General features: G+C 59.4%; 2 protein-coding genes across 4 annotated transcripts in view; one reads left to right on the top strand and one right to left on the bottom strand.

Annotated features, from left to right (window-relative positions):
- The first annotated feature begins 198 nt into the window (after positions 1 to 198).
- TMEM147 (transmembrane protein 147) lies at positions 199 to 1,973 on the top strand. Its single transcript, XM_002920917.3, has 7 exons — positions 199 to 405; positions 474 to 543; positions 980 to 1,039; positions 1,125 to 1,261; positions 1,399 to 1,483; positions 1,571 to 1,692; positions 1,775 to 1,973. The coding sequence occupies exons 1-7, from the start codon at positions 329 to 331 to the stop codon at positions 1,896 to 1,898; spliced, it is 675 nt and encodes a 224-aa protein (XP_002920963.1). The 5' UTR covers positions 199 to 328; the 3' UTR covers positions 1,899 to 1,973.
- Positions 1,974 to 4,711: 2,738 nt separating this feature from the next.
- The window catches only part of ATP4A (ATPase H+/K+ transporting subunit alpha), an 84,891-nt gene continuing 75,216 nt past the window's right edge, over positions 4,712 to 14,386 (bottom strand). For all 3 annotated transcript variants that reach the window (XM_034638257.1, XM_034638259.1, XM_034638258.1), the window contains exons 8-23: positions 13,943 to 14,211; positions 13,114 to 13,312; positions 12,613 to 12,722; positions 12,399 to 12,533; positions 11,767 to 11,959; positions 10,840 to 11,015; positions 9,616 to 9,752; positions 9,376 to 9,526; positions 9,121 to 9,289; positions 8,859 to 9,013; positions 7,702 to 7,825; positions 7,152 to 7,297; positions 5,786 to 5,919; positions 5,420 to 5,521; positions 5,237 to 5,328; positions 4,712 to 5,063 (exon numbers count right to left, since the gene is read on the bottom strand). In XM_034638257.1, coding sequence (XP_034494148.1) covers positions 5,035 to 5,063; positions 5,237 to 5,328; positions 5,420 to 5,521; positions 5,786 to 5,919; positions 7,152 to 7,297; positions 7,702 to 7,825; positions 8,859 to 9,013; positions 9,121 to 9,289; positions 9,376 to 9,526; positions 9,616 to 9,752; positions 10,840 to 11,015; positions 11,767 to 11,959; positions 12,399 to 12,533; positions 12,613 to 12,722; positions 13,114 to 13,312; positions 13,943 to 14,211 — 2,321 coding nt within the window. In that variant the 3' untranslated portion in view covers positions 4,712 to 5,034. The remainder of the gene's footprint in view (positions 5,064 to 5,236; positions 5,329 to 5,419; positions 5,522 to 5,785; positions 5,920 to 7,151; positions 7,298 to 7,701; positions 7,826 to 8,858; positions 9,014 to 9,120; positions 9,290 to 9,375; positions 9,527 to 9,615; positions 9,753 to 10,839; positions 11,016 to 11,766; positions 11,960 to 12,398; positions 12,534 to 12,612; positions 12,723 to 13,113; positions 13,313 to 13,942; positions 14,212 to 14,386) is intronic.

Below are 14,386 nucleotides of genomic sequence, written 5' to 3'. Positions count from 1 at the left end.
GTTCCCGCTCGCCCCGCTGTGAAATAAAAACTCAGAGTGCTCACAGCCGCGCCCGTGTCTCTGCGCCGGTCACACGGGGTCACGGCGCGCCCCGCACTGAAAAGCACTCCACCAGCGCCCGCGGGCCACCGCGCCCCGCCTCCGAGCCCGGCTCCGCGCCGGCGCACTGGGGCCGCGCAGGCTCCGGGGACCGGCCGCAGGCCGGGTCCCCCGCTCCCAGAAGGCCGCGCGGGTCGCGGCGGAGGCAGGTGGGCGCCAGGCCCGGGTTGGGGCGCCAGGCAGGCCGAGGCAGGGACCCGCGCTCCGGCGGGCCCCGGCGGCCGGCGCCATGACCCTGTTCCACTTCGGGAACTGCTTCGCCCTGGCCTACTTCCCCTACTTCATCACCTACAAGTGCAGCGGCCTGTGAGTGCGGGGCGCCCGCGGGCGGGAGGGCGCGGGTCCGGGCTAAGCCTCACCGCCCGCTCCTGCAGGTCGGAGTACAACGCCTTCTGGAAGTGCGTGCAGGCCGGGGTCACCTACCTCTTCGTGCAGCTGTGCAAGGTGAGGGCGCCTGGGTACCCCCGAGAATACCCTGGAAGACGTGCTCCGGAAGGGGTGGAACCTGGGGAAAGGTCTCCAAGCAACTTTTGTATAGCACTTGAGTAAAATTGAGAAAACTCAGTTGTGTGGTGGAGCGTTTTGTACTTTTAGGAGGCGCGAAGTAACCCCAGGGTCCACACTCTGCTGCGAACACTGCTGGGGTAGCTAGCCCCAGCTCTCATGCCTGACCCGATCGCCTGGGATCACCACAGAACCCAGACTTCAGATCCCTACCCTCTATCTACCCTGATCCTGTAATCTCGTCTCCCTTCTGGTGGTCTTTCTCCCCAAGGGTCCCCTGAACCCCAGAACCTTATTCTCCACATCCACACTGACTTCCTACATACTCCACTTGGTTTATTCCCTCTCCTTGCAATGATCTGTTTTCTGTTCTCAGATGCTGTTCCTGGCCACTTTTTTTCCCACCTGGGAAGGCGGCATCTATGACTTCATTGGGGTGAGTGGGGCAAGGGAGGGGGAGGGAGTGCAGGAGTGGGGCCCCCTGGCACCTGTGCTCACTGAAGCTTCAACCTGACCCACAGGAGTTCATGAAGGCCAGCGTGGATGTGGCAGACCTGATAGGCCTAAACCTTGTCATGTCCCGGAATGCAGGCAAGGGGGAGTACAAGATCATGGTTGCTGCCCTGGGCTGGGCCACCGCCGAGCTCATTATGTCCCGGTGTGTGCAGCAGCCCAGAGCCCAGAATCCTGAGAAAGGACACGTGGGTTCTAGGGAGGTGCTGGGGGGGGGTGTCTCAGATTCTGAGTGCTGAGGGTGTTTGGGTGCTGGAGAATCCCTCCCTTTGCCTTCCTCAGCTGCATCCCCCTCTGGGTTGGAGCCCGGGGCATTGAGTTTGACTGGAAGTACATCCAGATGAGCATTGACTCCAACATCAGTCTGGTATGCAGTCCTGCTCTCCCACACACCCTTTTGCCCTTGCCCGTGCTCTCCCCTGAGGCCTGGCCCTGACCGCCTGCCTCCCTGCAGGTCCATTACATCGTCGCATCTGCTCAGGTCTGGATGATAACGCGCTACGACCTGTACCATACTTTTCGGCCAGCCGTACTCCTGCTGATGTTCCTTAGCGTCTACAAGGCGTTTGTCATGGAGTGAGCTGGGTGGGGTTTGAGGTTGGGTCCAGATGGGGTGGATTATCTGTTCTCCTTCTCTCATGGTGATGTTTCCCCACAGGACCTTCGTCCACCTCTGTTCCCTGGGCAGCTGGACAGCACTGCTGGCTCGGGCAGTGGTGACAGGGCTGCTGGCCCTCAGCACCCTGGCCCTCTATGTCGCCGTTGTCAACGTGCACTCCTAGGCTTGGTGCCCCAGACATTCACGTACCCGTTCCCTGCCTCCAGGTTCAGTGAAGTAAACAGTATTTGGAACGTTGTTTCTGCCTCCGTCTCTCTCTCTGGAACTGTCCACCAATACCACGCTCACTGGGTTCTAGAGGTTCTGGTTCTGGCTTTGAAGCCAGGTAGATAGGCTGGGAACCTGGCCGGCACTGGTTTGTTCTGTGTTCTGCAGCAGTTCCCCGGCTCCTCATTTTCCCAGGATAGAAGGGCTTGGAGGAGATCATCTTTGAGCAGTTGCAGAGACCAGGGCCCTCAGGGAACAGGTGATAGAAGGTAGCTAGAATCCAGGGATACAGTTCTTGGAGGCTTTTCCTCAAAGCTTTGACATGGCCCTTCCCTGGCTGCTTACCTCCTAGGCTCTCAGCCCCAACCTCCCTTCTGATCCACCCTTCATATGGCGGCCAAGGGCATCTGTCTGGAATGCCAGTTTTATTAGCGCAGCCCCCTTGTCTACAACCATCTGAGACTCCCCATTGCACCCTGAACAGCCACCTGAACTCTGGCTTTTGCTCTTGAGGGCAGGATTCTGAGCGCCTCCGGGCTTTGGTTTTGTAGCCCTCACATCAAGTCCTGGCCAGAGTGTTCTCAGGGTGGGGTGCAGACACGGCTAGCACAGTAGCTGTGCCCACCCACTTGGATGTTGTCCTAGACGCTGCCCCCTCTACCTCTTGCTCCACAGACTTTTTGGGAACTTCTCAGGTGCAATCAGAAACCCATTAGCCAAAGGGCAGAGAGGAGAAAGGCGGCCACTCCAGGTTGGTAGGTGGCAGGTTTAAGAAGCAAGGGAACTCTTCAAGACTTTTCTTTGGGTTTCAAGACAATTAGATCTCTGCATCCACCTGCCAAATCTTAAAAGTTTAGAATTGGAGCCTTAACTGGGTTCAGTCACATACACCATCTAACACTACGTCACTGTCCCAAGGCTGTATCCAGCGTCGGGGGGGGGCAAGTGAGAATGCACATTCCAAGGACTGAGGAAAGTGAGGAGCCTCCCAGCTGACAGGTCAACCTGTCAAGTTCATGGGCTCTCCATCTCCCCCCAACACCACCCCAGCCCTTCCCTGTCCTGGTGGAACCAGCCACCTGCCCCATTCCCTGCCCCTCCCTGAGGGGCACGTGTCAGAAGCAGGGCTTTGAATGTCATGTTTATGCTCCACCTCGGTGCAAATCCTCCCCACCCAGGAAGGGGCTCCCCCGCGGTGCTGGACCTCCCAAGGCTCTCGGGATAGGGCAAGTGCCCCTTCCCTCCTTCCCTCCATGCTGTCAGGTCCTATCCTGTTGCTTAACCCTGGGCTAGAAAACACGAAGCACAACTGCTGTGAGTCTTGGTGTGTTCAGAGGGAGCGTTTACCCTCACGTAGGGCAGCCCACCACCTAGCCCTGCCCCCTTTTCATTGTCCCTCATCGAGACAGGGTCCACAGGTGTCTTGGGGAAGGGGTGGCAGGGCGAACGACTGATTGGTCACGGAGTATATGGGCACTCCCCCAGCCCAGTGGGGTGGGCCTGTGATAGGATTGCTCTCCCACAACTCCATCCCATGCCCGCCTAGCCTCGGACCAGTATGGGGACAACTGAAGTTTGCAGAAGTGACTTCAACAACTATTTGCTGAGCTGGGACTCCAATCCGGGCCCCTGCTGGTGGCCAACTGTGCGGAACAATCCCACATATGGGGCTCAGGGAGACCAGAGTGGTTGGGGCTGCCGTGGAGGGAGCACAGGCCAGATCAGGGATGGGCTGGGGGGCCCAACCTGGGGGACAGGATGGGTTCCCTGCAAGAGAGGAGATGTAAGCTGAGACCTAAAGGATGAGCTATTGGAGCAGAAGGAAAAAGCAGGTGGCAAAGCCTGTGTAAAGGCCTTGAGATCAGAGAGCAGGCCTGGCTTTTCCAGTGACAAGAATTGCCTGGAATAAGATCTGGCTTGTGAGATTGGCAGTCGGCAGGGGCAGGATGAACCACAGAGGATTCTGGGCCAGGGAAGGACAGGGAGTCCAGGGCTCACCACGTTTCCCAGGGAGAAGGAAGCACGCTGATGGGACAGTGGAAGGGAGCGGGTTTGGAGGATGATGCAGAGGCTACTGGGGATCCCTGGGATATGCAGGGTGGGGGAGCCGCTGCAGAGACAGAACTGAGGCCATGGGGGCAGCAGAGGGGGGCTGTGGTGAGGAGGAGGGAGAAGGCTGGGGTCCTACCAGGGAGGCTCATACTAAGGAAGAGAGATAAAGAAGGGGCTGGGGCTGGGGCTAGTGGGGGGAGATCGGGGGCGTCAAGGCAGTTTCCAGCAGTCAGGGAGTTAACTTTTCAGGGACGAGGGGTGTGAGGAGGAGACCTGGGACTGTAGCCTCCAGACTCAGTCCCACTGCAGCAGCAGAGGAGCAAGTAAGTGGAACCAGAGTGAGACACCCGGGGAAGGGAGGCGGGTGGGGGCTGCTTGAGGCAGGAAAGCTGACAGCCCGTGTCAAGGAGCCTGCCGAGGGGAGAACAAGAACGCGCCGGGGAGAGAGGCCACAGGTGGTGTCTAGGCAAGTAGAGCGGTGAAGGCATGGCACCTGAGGGTGCCCGAGAATGCTGTCACCCCAGGCAAAGGAACGGGAATTCAGTCCCCCCAGGAAGGCTTCGTGCATACCTACTATGCATGAGGCTGTGTTCTAGGAACTGAGACGCAGCCCTGAACCAACAGCTGCTGAGCTGTAGGACGGGCGGAGATCAAAGGGGATCAGGAAGGACACTCAGGACAGGACCCGGCACCAAATAACAGCATCGTCAGTGTGAACTGGTTTATTACTGTCACGCAGCACAAGTGCGTATGTGAAGAGCCCCAGGCAGCCCTCCCACCCGCCTGGAGTGCGAAGGGCAGAGCCGAGAGCTCCTACCCGCTGCCCCAGCCCCCCTGCCCGCCCTCAGAGCACCGGGCCCAGGCACGGCTCTGTGGGGCGGGGGGAGGTCCCTCCAAGGTTGGGTGCCGTGGGCTGCAGGAGCAGACACAGGTGGTGCTGGGGCTTGATTGCTTAGATGTTGAGGTGGCCTCCGAGAGGGTCCCATGCCCCCCACCTCTGCTGTGGGGGGCGCAGGGATGGCTTGAAGGTGGCAGTCCCTCTAATAGTAGAGCTCCTGATCCCACCAGCCTGGGAGAGAGAGAATGGAGCCTCAGGGCTGCAGGATGTGGATCATGGGCACCAGGGGCTCAGACGCAGGGATCAATGTGGGGAGTCAAGAGCTCAAAAGTCAGGGCAGCTGTTCTGAGGATGTTCCAGCTTCCCCCCCGCCCCCCGCCCAAGCCCTCGGTCTCTACACTCACTCCCTGGGCAACAGCGAACTCCAAGTTTCCGAAGCTCATCATAGACGAAGATGAGGAGCCCAAAGGGCATGGGGACCAGCCACCACTGGTACCTGAAGACCCAGGCGAGATGACAAGGTGAAGGCTACCCTCAAGTCTGTGTCCCCGTGCCCATCCCTGCACTCACAGCTCCCGGGCCCTCACCGGATGGGCATGAAGTTGAAGATGTTGGGCATTCCGGGGCAGTAGCACAGGAAGCAGCCGATGCAGACCTGGAACACGATGGCGATCACCAGGATCCTGTTCCTGCGGGTGGGCAGGGTGGGACAAGGACAGGTGTGAGGAGCCTGGGACCAGGTGGAAATCAGGGTGCTGGGCCAAAGGAGGCCAGATGGCATCAGCAGCAGGGAGACACGTCAACAGTGGATGCGGGTCCTGTCACATCTCCCCTTTGGTGGAAGAAAACAGAGGGGCCGGGGCGGGGGGAGGCAGGTGGTGGGAGCTGGAGCAGGGCTTGGGGGCTGGAGGACAGAGGGACGGGGGTGGGGGAGCGGGGCCGGCTGTGGACACCTGAAGAAGCCCTGCTGGAAGGCGGAGAGGCGGCGCGTCTTGCGGATGAGGACGTCCGCGATCTGGCACATCTCGATGCTGATGAAGAACACGGTGTAGCAGGTGTACTGCTGGTACAGGCGCTGCCCGAACGTCTGCGGGCCAGAGGGGAGCGGAAGCAGCCTGAGCCCGGGGGGAGAGGGCCTGGGGCCGTAAAGCCCTCCCATCAGAGGCTGGAGCAGGGAAGAGGAGAGAGACACCCTCTGCCAGGTTTGCAGGACCCTGGGGGGTGGGGGGGGCTGGAGATCTTGGCCTTGCAGAGATTAGGTGTCAGCGCCTGGGCAAATGGCGGGTCGGGCCAGTGGCCTTCTCGAGGAAGGAGGGATGCAGACTTTCCCGCGCACCCACAGGAAGTCATCTGGGAAAAGGGAGTCGGACTCCTAGGGCAGAATTTGCAAAGTCCAGTGACTCCAGTGCCCGGGCAGATGACAAAAATGAGTGACGTGGCCCAGAAGGGCCTTTGGGGAACAAGGCGCACGCCCCCATTTCAAAGGGGCAACCACTACTCAGACCATTTCTTCAATGTAACTGTTTATAATACCAGCTCATTGTGAGGAACACGCACTTGGCTTCAGGCCCGAGTGTTGCACACGTATTATCCCACCGAATCCCCCCAGTGACCCTCTGAGGAAGACGGGGGTGCCCAGACTTCAGTATCCTCAGCACCCTCAGCCGGGCTGGTTAAAACAGACGCCCAGGCCTCAGCCCCAGGGGTCTCTGGTGGGGACTGAGGATTTGCATTTCAAACAAGTTCCCAGTGACGCTGCTGCTGCAGGTCTGAGGACCGCATGGTGAGGTCACTGAGGAGACAGCATCTCCACTACAGATAGGAAAACCGAGGCACAGAGAGGCAAAGCAACTTGCCCAGGGTCACCCAGCTGCTGAGGAATGCCGGCGGACCACGAGTCCAGGCAGCCTGGCTCCACGGTCTGCATTCTCAACCGTGACAGTGACTGTTTAAGGGGAACGTCCCGGCCTGTCTCACTGCAGGGCAAACTAAAGACACCTGCTAGCCAGATCGAGCCTCTCCAGGCCCCAGACCCTCATGACAGCCGGCCACACGGGCAGACACTCTGTGTGAGTGATGCTGTGGCCCAGTGATGGCATTGGGGCGTGGCTCTGCACAGAACATGGCGCGCTACTGTGGGCAGGGGGACCTTCTGCAGCCGTGACCGTCAGCACCCGCAGCGTGGAGCTCAAGATGGTGGTGGGAGAGGCCCCAGAACCAGCAGAGAGTCCGGGTACCAGGGGTGCTCCGGTTGAGCTCCGTCGCATGTGGACGACTGGAAATGAGGGAGCCACAGGAAGGGGGGGGGCAGGGGCTCACCCACTCCTGGCCATAGCTGTCCTGCAGATCTTGGAGGTGGTGGTTCTCCCAATATGGTCGCAGCCCCACACACAGCAGTGGGAACCAGCCCTCCTGGGCCATGGCCGTAAAGTAGTCAGTGAAGCCAGCAAATGACTGGATGGCACCTGGGGGACAGGCAAGGTGACACGGGGAGACAGAGATGGAGACCTAGACAGGGACATGGAGAGAGACAAGGACATGGAAAGATAGGGACACAGAGACAGAGGGTCAAGGACACAGACAGGCACACAGACAGTGAGTGACGGACACGGAGAGACACAGAGACAAGGATCCCAAGAGAGATCAATTGGGACGCAAGAGACAAGGCAGACAGAGAGAGACAGAGACACACTGAGAGACAGAGAAGGGACACGGGGATCACAGCAGACACAGACGCAGAGAACAACAGAGACCCAGGATCAATGCCGACCCCGGGATCCAGAACCAGCCAGAGCCCCAGTTAGAGATGCCAAGGCAGACGAGCAGCCCTGCAGGGAACCTGGGGCTCCCCAGCTGCAAGGGCCCTCACCGATCTGGAAGTAGGAGTAGGCAGCCAGGGGCTCGTTGACCAAGCGGTCGCGCTTCGGGTTGCGTGGACGGAGATGCATGATGTCACTCTCTGCCTTCTCGTATGCCAGGGACACGGATGGGAACTGGCCGCAAGCGGAAGGAGCTAGGGTTAAGGGTTGGCCTGTCCCCTATGTGCCGGGTCCTCCTCCCCCTGGCAACCCCCCCTCACCAGGTGGACAGAACAGGACTGCGGTTGGGGGGCAGGTGACCATGCGGGCACACTGACCCGGACAGCACAGCCCAGCTGGCCCTCCAATGAGGCCGTGTTACCACGCCCATCCACAGCTGTGTCCACATCTGACCGGCCGTCCATCTCCACTGGAACATCTGCATTTACCTCCACTACCCACCCCTCCTCTCCCTCTTATTGTGTTTTTACTGTCCCTGTCTCTGGTCTCTTTCTCTGTGGCTGTTTCTGCTTTTGTGTCCCTGTGTCCTGTCTCTCCCTGTCACTCTTTCTGCATCTCTTCAGTCTCTTGCCCCCATGTCCTTCCTTCCCCCACCCCATCTGTCCATCACTGCAGAGCAGCCGCAGAGTGGACCGGTCAAGAGCAGAGGCCCTGGGGCCCTGGACTGCCTGGGCTCCAATCCCACTGTGCCACTTACTGGCTGTGTGACCTGGGACAAGCCGCTCAACCTGTCTGTGCCTCAGTTCGCTCATCAGTAAAACAGGGGTGATAAATAAATAAAGCCCATCCCATAGAGTGCTTATGAGGACAAAAGTAAATAAGTTAATGCCTGTCTGGCCCAGAAAAGACACTATGTAAGTGCCGTTGAATAAGAAAGTCGACATGGCCACACACCTGGCGACATTCATGCCTGTATCTGTGGTTCTTTGTCTGTCTGTCTGCCTTGGGGCCTGACAGCATCTGTCCAAGTCTGTTGAGGGATGTCTGTCTGTGATCCAAGTTTCGCCAGATGTGTGTGTGTGTGTGTGTGTGTATGTGTCTGGGGGTCCTCATCTGAGTCTGCAGGTCTCTGCCAACCTGAGTGTCCATCTGTGTGTCCATGTCTGTAGTTCTGTCTGGGACCTGCCTGCCTGTCCCCACCGATGGGCCTTTGCGCACTGTGCGCATGGCGCCTATGGGTGGGCGGGGCGCAGGGCTGGGCACTCACGATGTCGGTGCAGAGCTCTATGAAGAGGATGGTGATACACCCGAGGGGCAGTGGCACGCTCACGGTGATGTAGATGAGGTAGGGCGTCAGCTCGGGGATGTTCTTGGTCAGCGTGTAGGCGATGGACTTCTTCAAGTTATCAAAGATCAGCCGGCCTGGGGGACAGTGGGCGCCTCAGCCTCCTCTCTGCCTGCGTCCTCCTGGGCCCATGCCGCCTCCCCCCGCCCCCCACCCCCTACCCCCTCTCCGACCCAGCCCGGACCCTGCTCCACGCCAGTCACGATGGAGGCAAAGTTGTCATCCAGCAGGATCATGTCCGCTGCATTTTTGGCAGCGTCTGAGCCGGCAATGCCCATGGCCACGCCGATGTCAGCCTTCTTCAGGGCTGGGGAGTCGTTCACGCCATCCCCCGTCACAGCCACTATGGCGCCCTGCAGGGCGGGGAACAGGGGTGGTCAGGGAGGGGCCTACCTCAGGCCGCCCAGCCCACTGGCCCACCTCCCCCAGCAGATCGTACCAGTCGCTGGCAGCTCTCCACGATCACCAGCTTCTGCTGGGGACTGGTTCGAGCAAACACCATCTCCGGGTGAGTACGCAGTGCCTCGACCAGCTCTGATGGGTCCATGTCCTTCAGCTGCATGCCATTGATGACGCAGGCACGGGCATCCCTGGGAAGGGAGGCGGGGGGAGGTTATCACCAGGGCATCAGGCTGCACAGGGTGTGGGAAGAACCACGGGGAGGGCGGCAGGGGCTTACTTCCTATTAACTTGGTCCACAGGCACACGGAGGCGGGCGGCGATATCCTCCACGGTCTCGCTGCCTTCCGAAATGATACCCACACTGGCCGCAATGGCCTTGGCCGTGATGGGGTGGTCACCCGTCACCATGATCACCTGTCGGGGAGGGGATGGACCATCAGACCCTTGATGCCTTCAGTGCCGCTCACTCTCCCCGTCGTCCCTGCTGGACACCTACTGAAACCCACTCACTTATTCAACCACTGAATGTCAGGGACAAAACAGCCAAAAATCTCTGTTCTCGTGGAACCGACCCTCTTGCACGGGAGACAAAAGAGACACAAACTAAGGGGACGAATGATACAGCACGTTAGGAGAGTTTACTCAAGCTGAGTAAAGGGGATGGCAAATGTTGGGTGTAAAAAATGGTGTCGATTTTAAGTGTGTCTGGGGAAAGCCTCATTGAGAAGGTGACACCTGAGCGGAGGTCTGTAAGAGGTGAGAGAGTTGGCCACATGAAAAACGGAGGGAAGAGTGTTCCTGGCAGCGGGAACAGCCAATGTGAAGACCCTGAGGTGCAAATGTGCTTGAACTGTTGGCGGAGCAGTGGGGAGGCCAGCATGCATGGAGAGCAGTAAACGAGAGGTGGGGAGCTAAGGAATAAGCTTAGAGCCCAACTCTTATAGGCCTTAGAGACCATGGGGAGGACAAGGTATTCTTTGCCCAGCCTTGGCTCCCCAACTCTTGATTCGTCTTTCAAGAACCAGGGTTGAAGTGAGGTCTCTGGCCAAGAATGGGCAAGTAGGCCCAGACCTGGTCAACCATGGCATCCCACCCCCTGCCACAGTGACTGGTTCAGAGAGGAACAGGCGACCCAATCTGGGACAACAGTAGAAGAGGCACTCGTTTTTCTGTGGGGTGGCTAAACAGGTGGGATGTAGGTTGGAGCTTCTGGGGGTGGTCATCTTTCTCCACCAAAATGGAGGGACTACTTGAGAATAAAGTCATCAGAGAGAAAAGTAGAACCGAGACATGGAGAAAGGCAAATTCCTAATGACACTCAACTCCTAGATCCAGCTATACCTGAAACTTCAGTCCCCAGAACTTTTCAGTTTCATGAATCGATACTCTCCTTTTTTGTTCCAAACCACTTTCACGGAGTTCTCTGTCCCAGGGTTCCTCACCCCCAAATACTGCTACCCTCTGTCCTCACCCCTGCCCGCTGCTCTCCCTGGCTGCATACCCGGATGCCTGCTGTGCGGCACTTGAGCACAGCGTCAGGGACAGTGGCCCGGGGCGGGTCTATCATGGATACAAGTCCTGCAAAGCACAGGCCACTACTTGGAAAGTTCATGGCCTCCACGTCGAAGGCATAGCCAGGAGGGTAGTCCTTCTCACTCAGGTAGAGCTGGCAGAAGCCTGACCAGAAAACAGGGAAGTCAGTGAGGAGTCCTGGGCGGACCCTTGCCCAGCAAGGCCAGGTGACAAGTAAAATAACCAGGCCCCTCACACCAAACCCCTATAGATGCCTGACCCTGTGCTGAATCCTTCACATGATGTGAGGCTGTCCTCACAACCAACCTGTGAGGCTATCAGCCTGCTCATGTTGCAGACGGGGAAACTAAGGTCTAGAGAAGGGACATGTCTTGCCAGCAGCCCCACAGCAAGTAAGATGAAAGATTCAGAATTGAACCACAGGTTTGTGCCTTCCAGAGTTGAGGCAGGGGTTAGAGAAGTTAGCAGTCAGGACAAAACGTTCAGGGAGGTCAGAGGTCAGGACAAGGACTGGGGAGTCTCGAGTTGAGGCAGGGGCTGGGGAAGGTCAAAGGGTCAAGAGGAGGGCATTGAAAGGTGGAAGTAAAGCAATGGCAGGTCAAGGCTGGGGCAAGAGCCGGGAAAAATCAAGGGATGTCAGGACAGGGAAGGTCTCAGGGAGGACAGGTGGGGAGGGGCTGCGTCAAGGTATAACTGAGGATGGACAGGGGTCAGGACTGAGACAGGGAAAGTCAAAGGTGACTGTGTGCAGTTGGGCAGGTTAGCTGTCAGCCAGGGACGGGAAAGGTCATGGTCAGGGCTCGGCCGGGAAGGACAGGCAGGGTCTGTGCTAGCCCCTCCTCGCCCACAGGTTTACCATCGACTGTGGGAGTTCACCGAGCCCAGGAGGTCTCACCAAGCACGCGTTCACCCAGGCCTCCCAGGCTCAGGTAAGCAGTCTGGAAGGCCTCACGCCATTGCTCGTCTAGCGGCAGCTCCTGGCCCTTGATGAGGATGGAGCTGCAGCGTTCCAGCACGCGCTCGGGGGCGCCCTTCATCACCAGCACGTGCCGGGGGTCCCGCGGGTCCTCCAGGGTGTGGATGGACAGCTGCGGGCGAGGAAGCCCCTGCGTTGAGGGGGCGGGGCTTGGGAGAAGGGCGGGGCTGACGGCTCGAAAGCGCCCCTGGTAGAGCCTTGGGAAGGTATTGTGTGGCTGGGGTTGAGGGGCTGGCGTGCTGAGCAAGTCCTTGGTGGGGGCGCAGTAAGGAGCCTGGGCTTTGGGAATGGACAGAATTAGGGTCGGATTTGGGCTGGGGCGGGATTTGGATTGCGAGCTACCCCACCGAAAGCCTAAGAGCGGGCGGCGAGCCCCCAGCGAAGGAACTGTGGATGTGGCCTGACCATAGCGGGGACAGCGGCTGTGGGCGGGGCGAGAGACGAGGGTGGGGGTTGGCTTCCTCCCACGGAGAGGGAGGAAACAGAGAGAGAAGCCCCGCGATAGGCCAGCCCTGAGTGTGGGTGGGGCCTGAAGTGGGCGGGGCGGGCACCTGGAACTTGTTGGTGGAGTTGAAGGGGATCTCGCAGACTTTGGGGAAGCGCTCGCGGTAGCCCATGGCATTGCCCAGCGTCAGCTCAGAAAACTTGAGCAGCGCCGTCTCGGACGCGTCCCCGATCACGATGCGCTGGAAGCAGGGCCAGTGTCAGGAGCGACCCTGGGTGCACCAGGCTCCCGGGTTTCCCCGGAGTCCCCCGGGGTCTCACCTTGGGCACCGGCACTGCGTCCTGGCCGGACTTGAAGGCAGCGCGGTTGCACAGGGTGAGCACGCGGCATAGCGCCCGCCAAGTCTCCGAAGACTGGTCAAATGTCTGCCCTGGAGGCCAGGCATGCAGGCTGGGGCCGCGCGGGGGCTCCGCGCGGGCTCCAGGCCTGGGAGCAGCTCTCTCCCATACCAGAACCTAGCCCCTCGCTCTAGATTCAGGACAGGGTCCTCTCCCAGAGGACCTGGGTGGGACCCAAACCTCTCATCATACCCCGGGACAGGACGGAGCCTTCTCTCCAGACCCAGGATTAAGTTTCCTAGGACCCCTGGATAACAAGACGCTTCACAGACCTGCAGCTTCACAAGGCCCTCTCCCCATCGGGAAGGAGACCCTCTCCATTCAGGCAGAGCCCTCCCCAGGCTGCCTTCAGTAACCTCAGAGCTCCCTTCCAAATCTACCGTCTACCGGATCCTGCCCCAGCCCGTCTCCCCACCCCCACACCTGACTGGTCTTCCGTTGTGTCCGCCGTGTGGATGTGGTTGTCGAACCAGAGATGGGACACAGTCATGCGGTTCTGAGTGAGGGTCCCTGTCTTGTCAGAGCAGATCACTGACGTGGAGCCCAGTGTCTCCACGGCTTCCAGGTTTTTGACAACGCAGTTCTTGCTGGCCAGCCGCTTGGCTGTCAGGGACAAGCAGACCTGCCAGAAGGGGCGAGAAGCACAGTTAGGCGCCCAATCCTTGCTTCTAGTCCTCCTTCCCTTCTCTCACAGCGCAGGGAGCCGTGACTCCAGCCACTGTGTACGTACACAGCATCCCGCCGCAAAACCCATGCTTTTCTTGCCTCAATGTTTTTTCCAGCCCGTGCTTGCCACCTGGGATGCCTCCCCCATCGCCCCAGATGAACGTAGCTAGGCCCCTCACTAAGCTGCCCGAGCTGAGGTTCTGTAAGTCCTCTTATCAACACAACCACACTGGGAAAACAAACATCATCTGAGCCGTCTCTGGGGCTGGTCTTGCCCTGGGGGCTGACTGCCGAGGGTGGCCCGCACTGGACCTCAGCCTCCTTCGGTCAAGGACGAGGCCTGTTCACCTGTGAGGCCTCAGCTTTCGGTATAGGGTGTGGCCCAGAGTGGCCTCGGTGAGTGGTTGCTGAATGGATGGATAGGTGGAGAGATGGGGGGTTGGGACAACAGCTGAGGGAAGGTGCATGGGAGGGAGGTGAGTGGGCGGAGACAGCCGGAGATGATGGAGGCAATCCTGGATGAACGAACAGACAGATGGACGAGCGTCTCAGCTCTCTGCACCTCTCTTCCGTCTCCCCCACTCACCGTGACAGTGGCCAGCAGCCCCTCGGGCACATAGGCTACCACAATGGCCATGAAGAAGACCATGGCCCGCAGGAATGTGTAGCCAATGCACATGGCCACCACGAAAAACGTGGCACCGAAGAGGATGGCCAGGCCTGCGATGATGTCCACAAAGTGTTCGATTTCAATAGCGATGGGCGTCTTCTCATTTTCTACTCCCGATGCCAGGGATGCAATGCGCCCGATGATGGTGCGGTCACCCGTGTTCACCACCAGGCCTTGTGCTGTGCCTGCAGCGGGGCCAAGAGGGCGCCTCAGGGCCGGGCGGGCGGCAACGGGGGTGTGCACGCCATGGGAACTGAAGGGGGGGCAGTGATGGGAGAAGTCTTGAAGGCAGATGGGGGGCAGCATGCCCTGAAGAGGGGGCGTCGTGGGAGGCAGGGAGGCGGTGTGGCTCAGTATGGG

The sequence above is a fragment of the Ailuropoda melanoleuca genome, chromosome 12 (genome assembly GCF_002007445.2).
Source record: "Ailuropoda melanoleuca isolate Jingjing chromosome 12, ASM200744v2, whole genome shotgun sequence".
NCBI classification, from domain to species: domain Eukaryota; kingdom Metazoa; phylum Chordata; class Mammalia; order Carnivora; family Ursidae; genus Ailuropoda; species Ailuropoda melanoleuca.
This window is presented reverse-complemented; position numbering and strand designations above follow the sequence as displayed.

Coding starts and splice junctions, on each gene's coding strand:
- TMEM147 (XM_002920917.3), top strand. CDS start 329: ATGACCCTGTTCCACTTCGGGAACTGCTTCGCCCTGGCCTACTTCCCC. Junction 544..979: donor TCTTCGTGCAGCTGTGCAAG/GTGAGGGCGCCT, acceptor TTCTGTTCTCAG/ATGCTGTTCCTGGCCACTTT. Junction 1,484..1,570: donor TTGACTCCAACATCAGTCTG/GTATGCAGTCCT, acceptor GCCTCCCTGCAG/GTCCATTACATCGTCGCATC.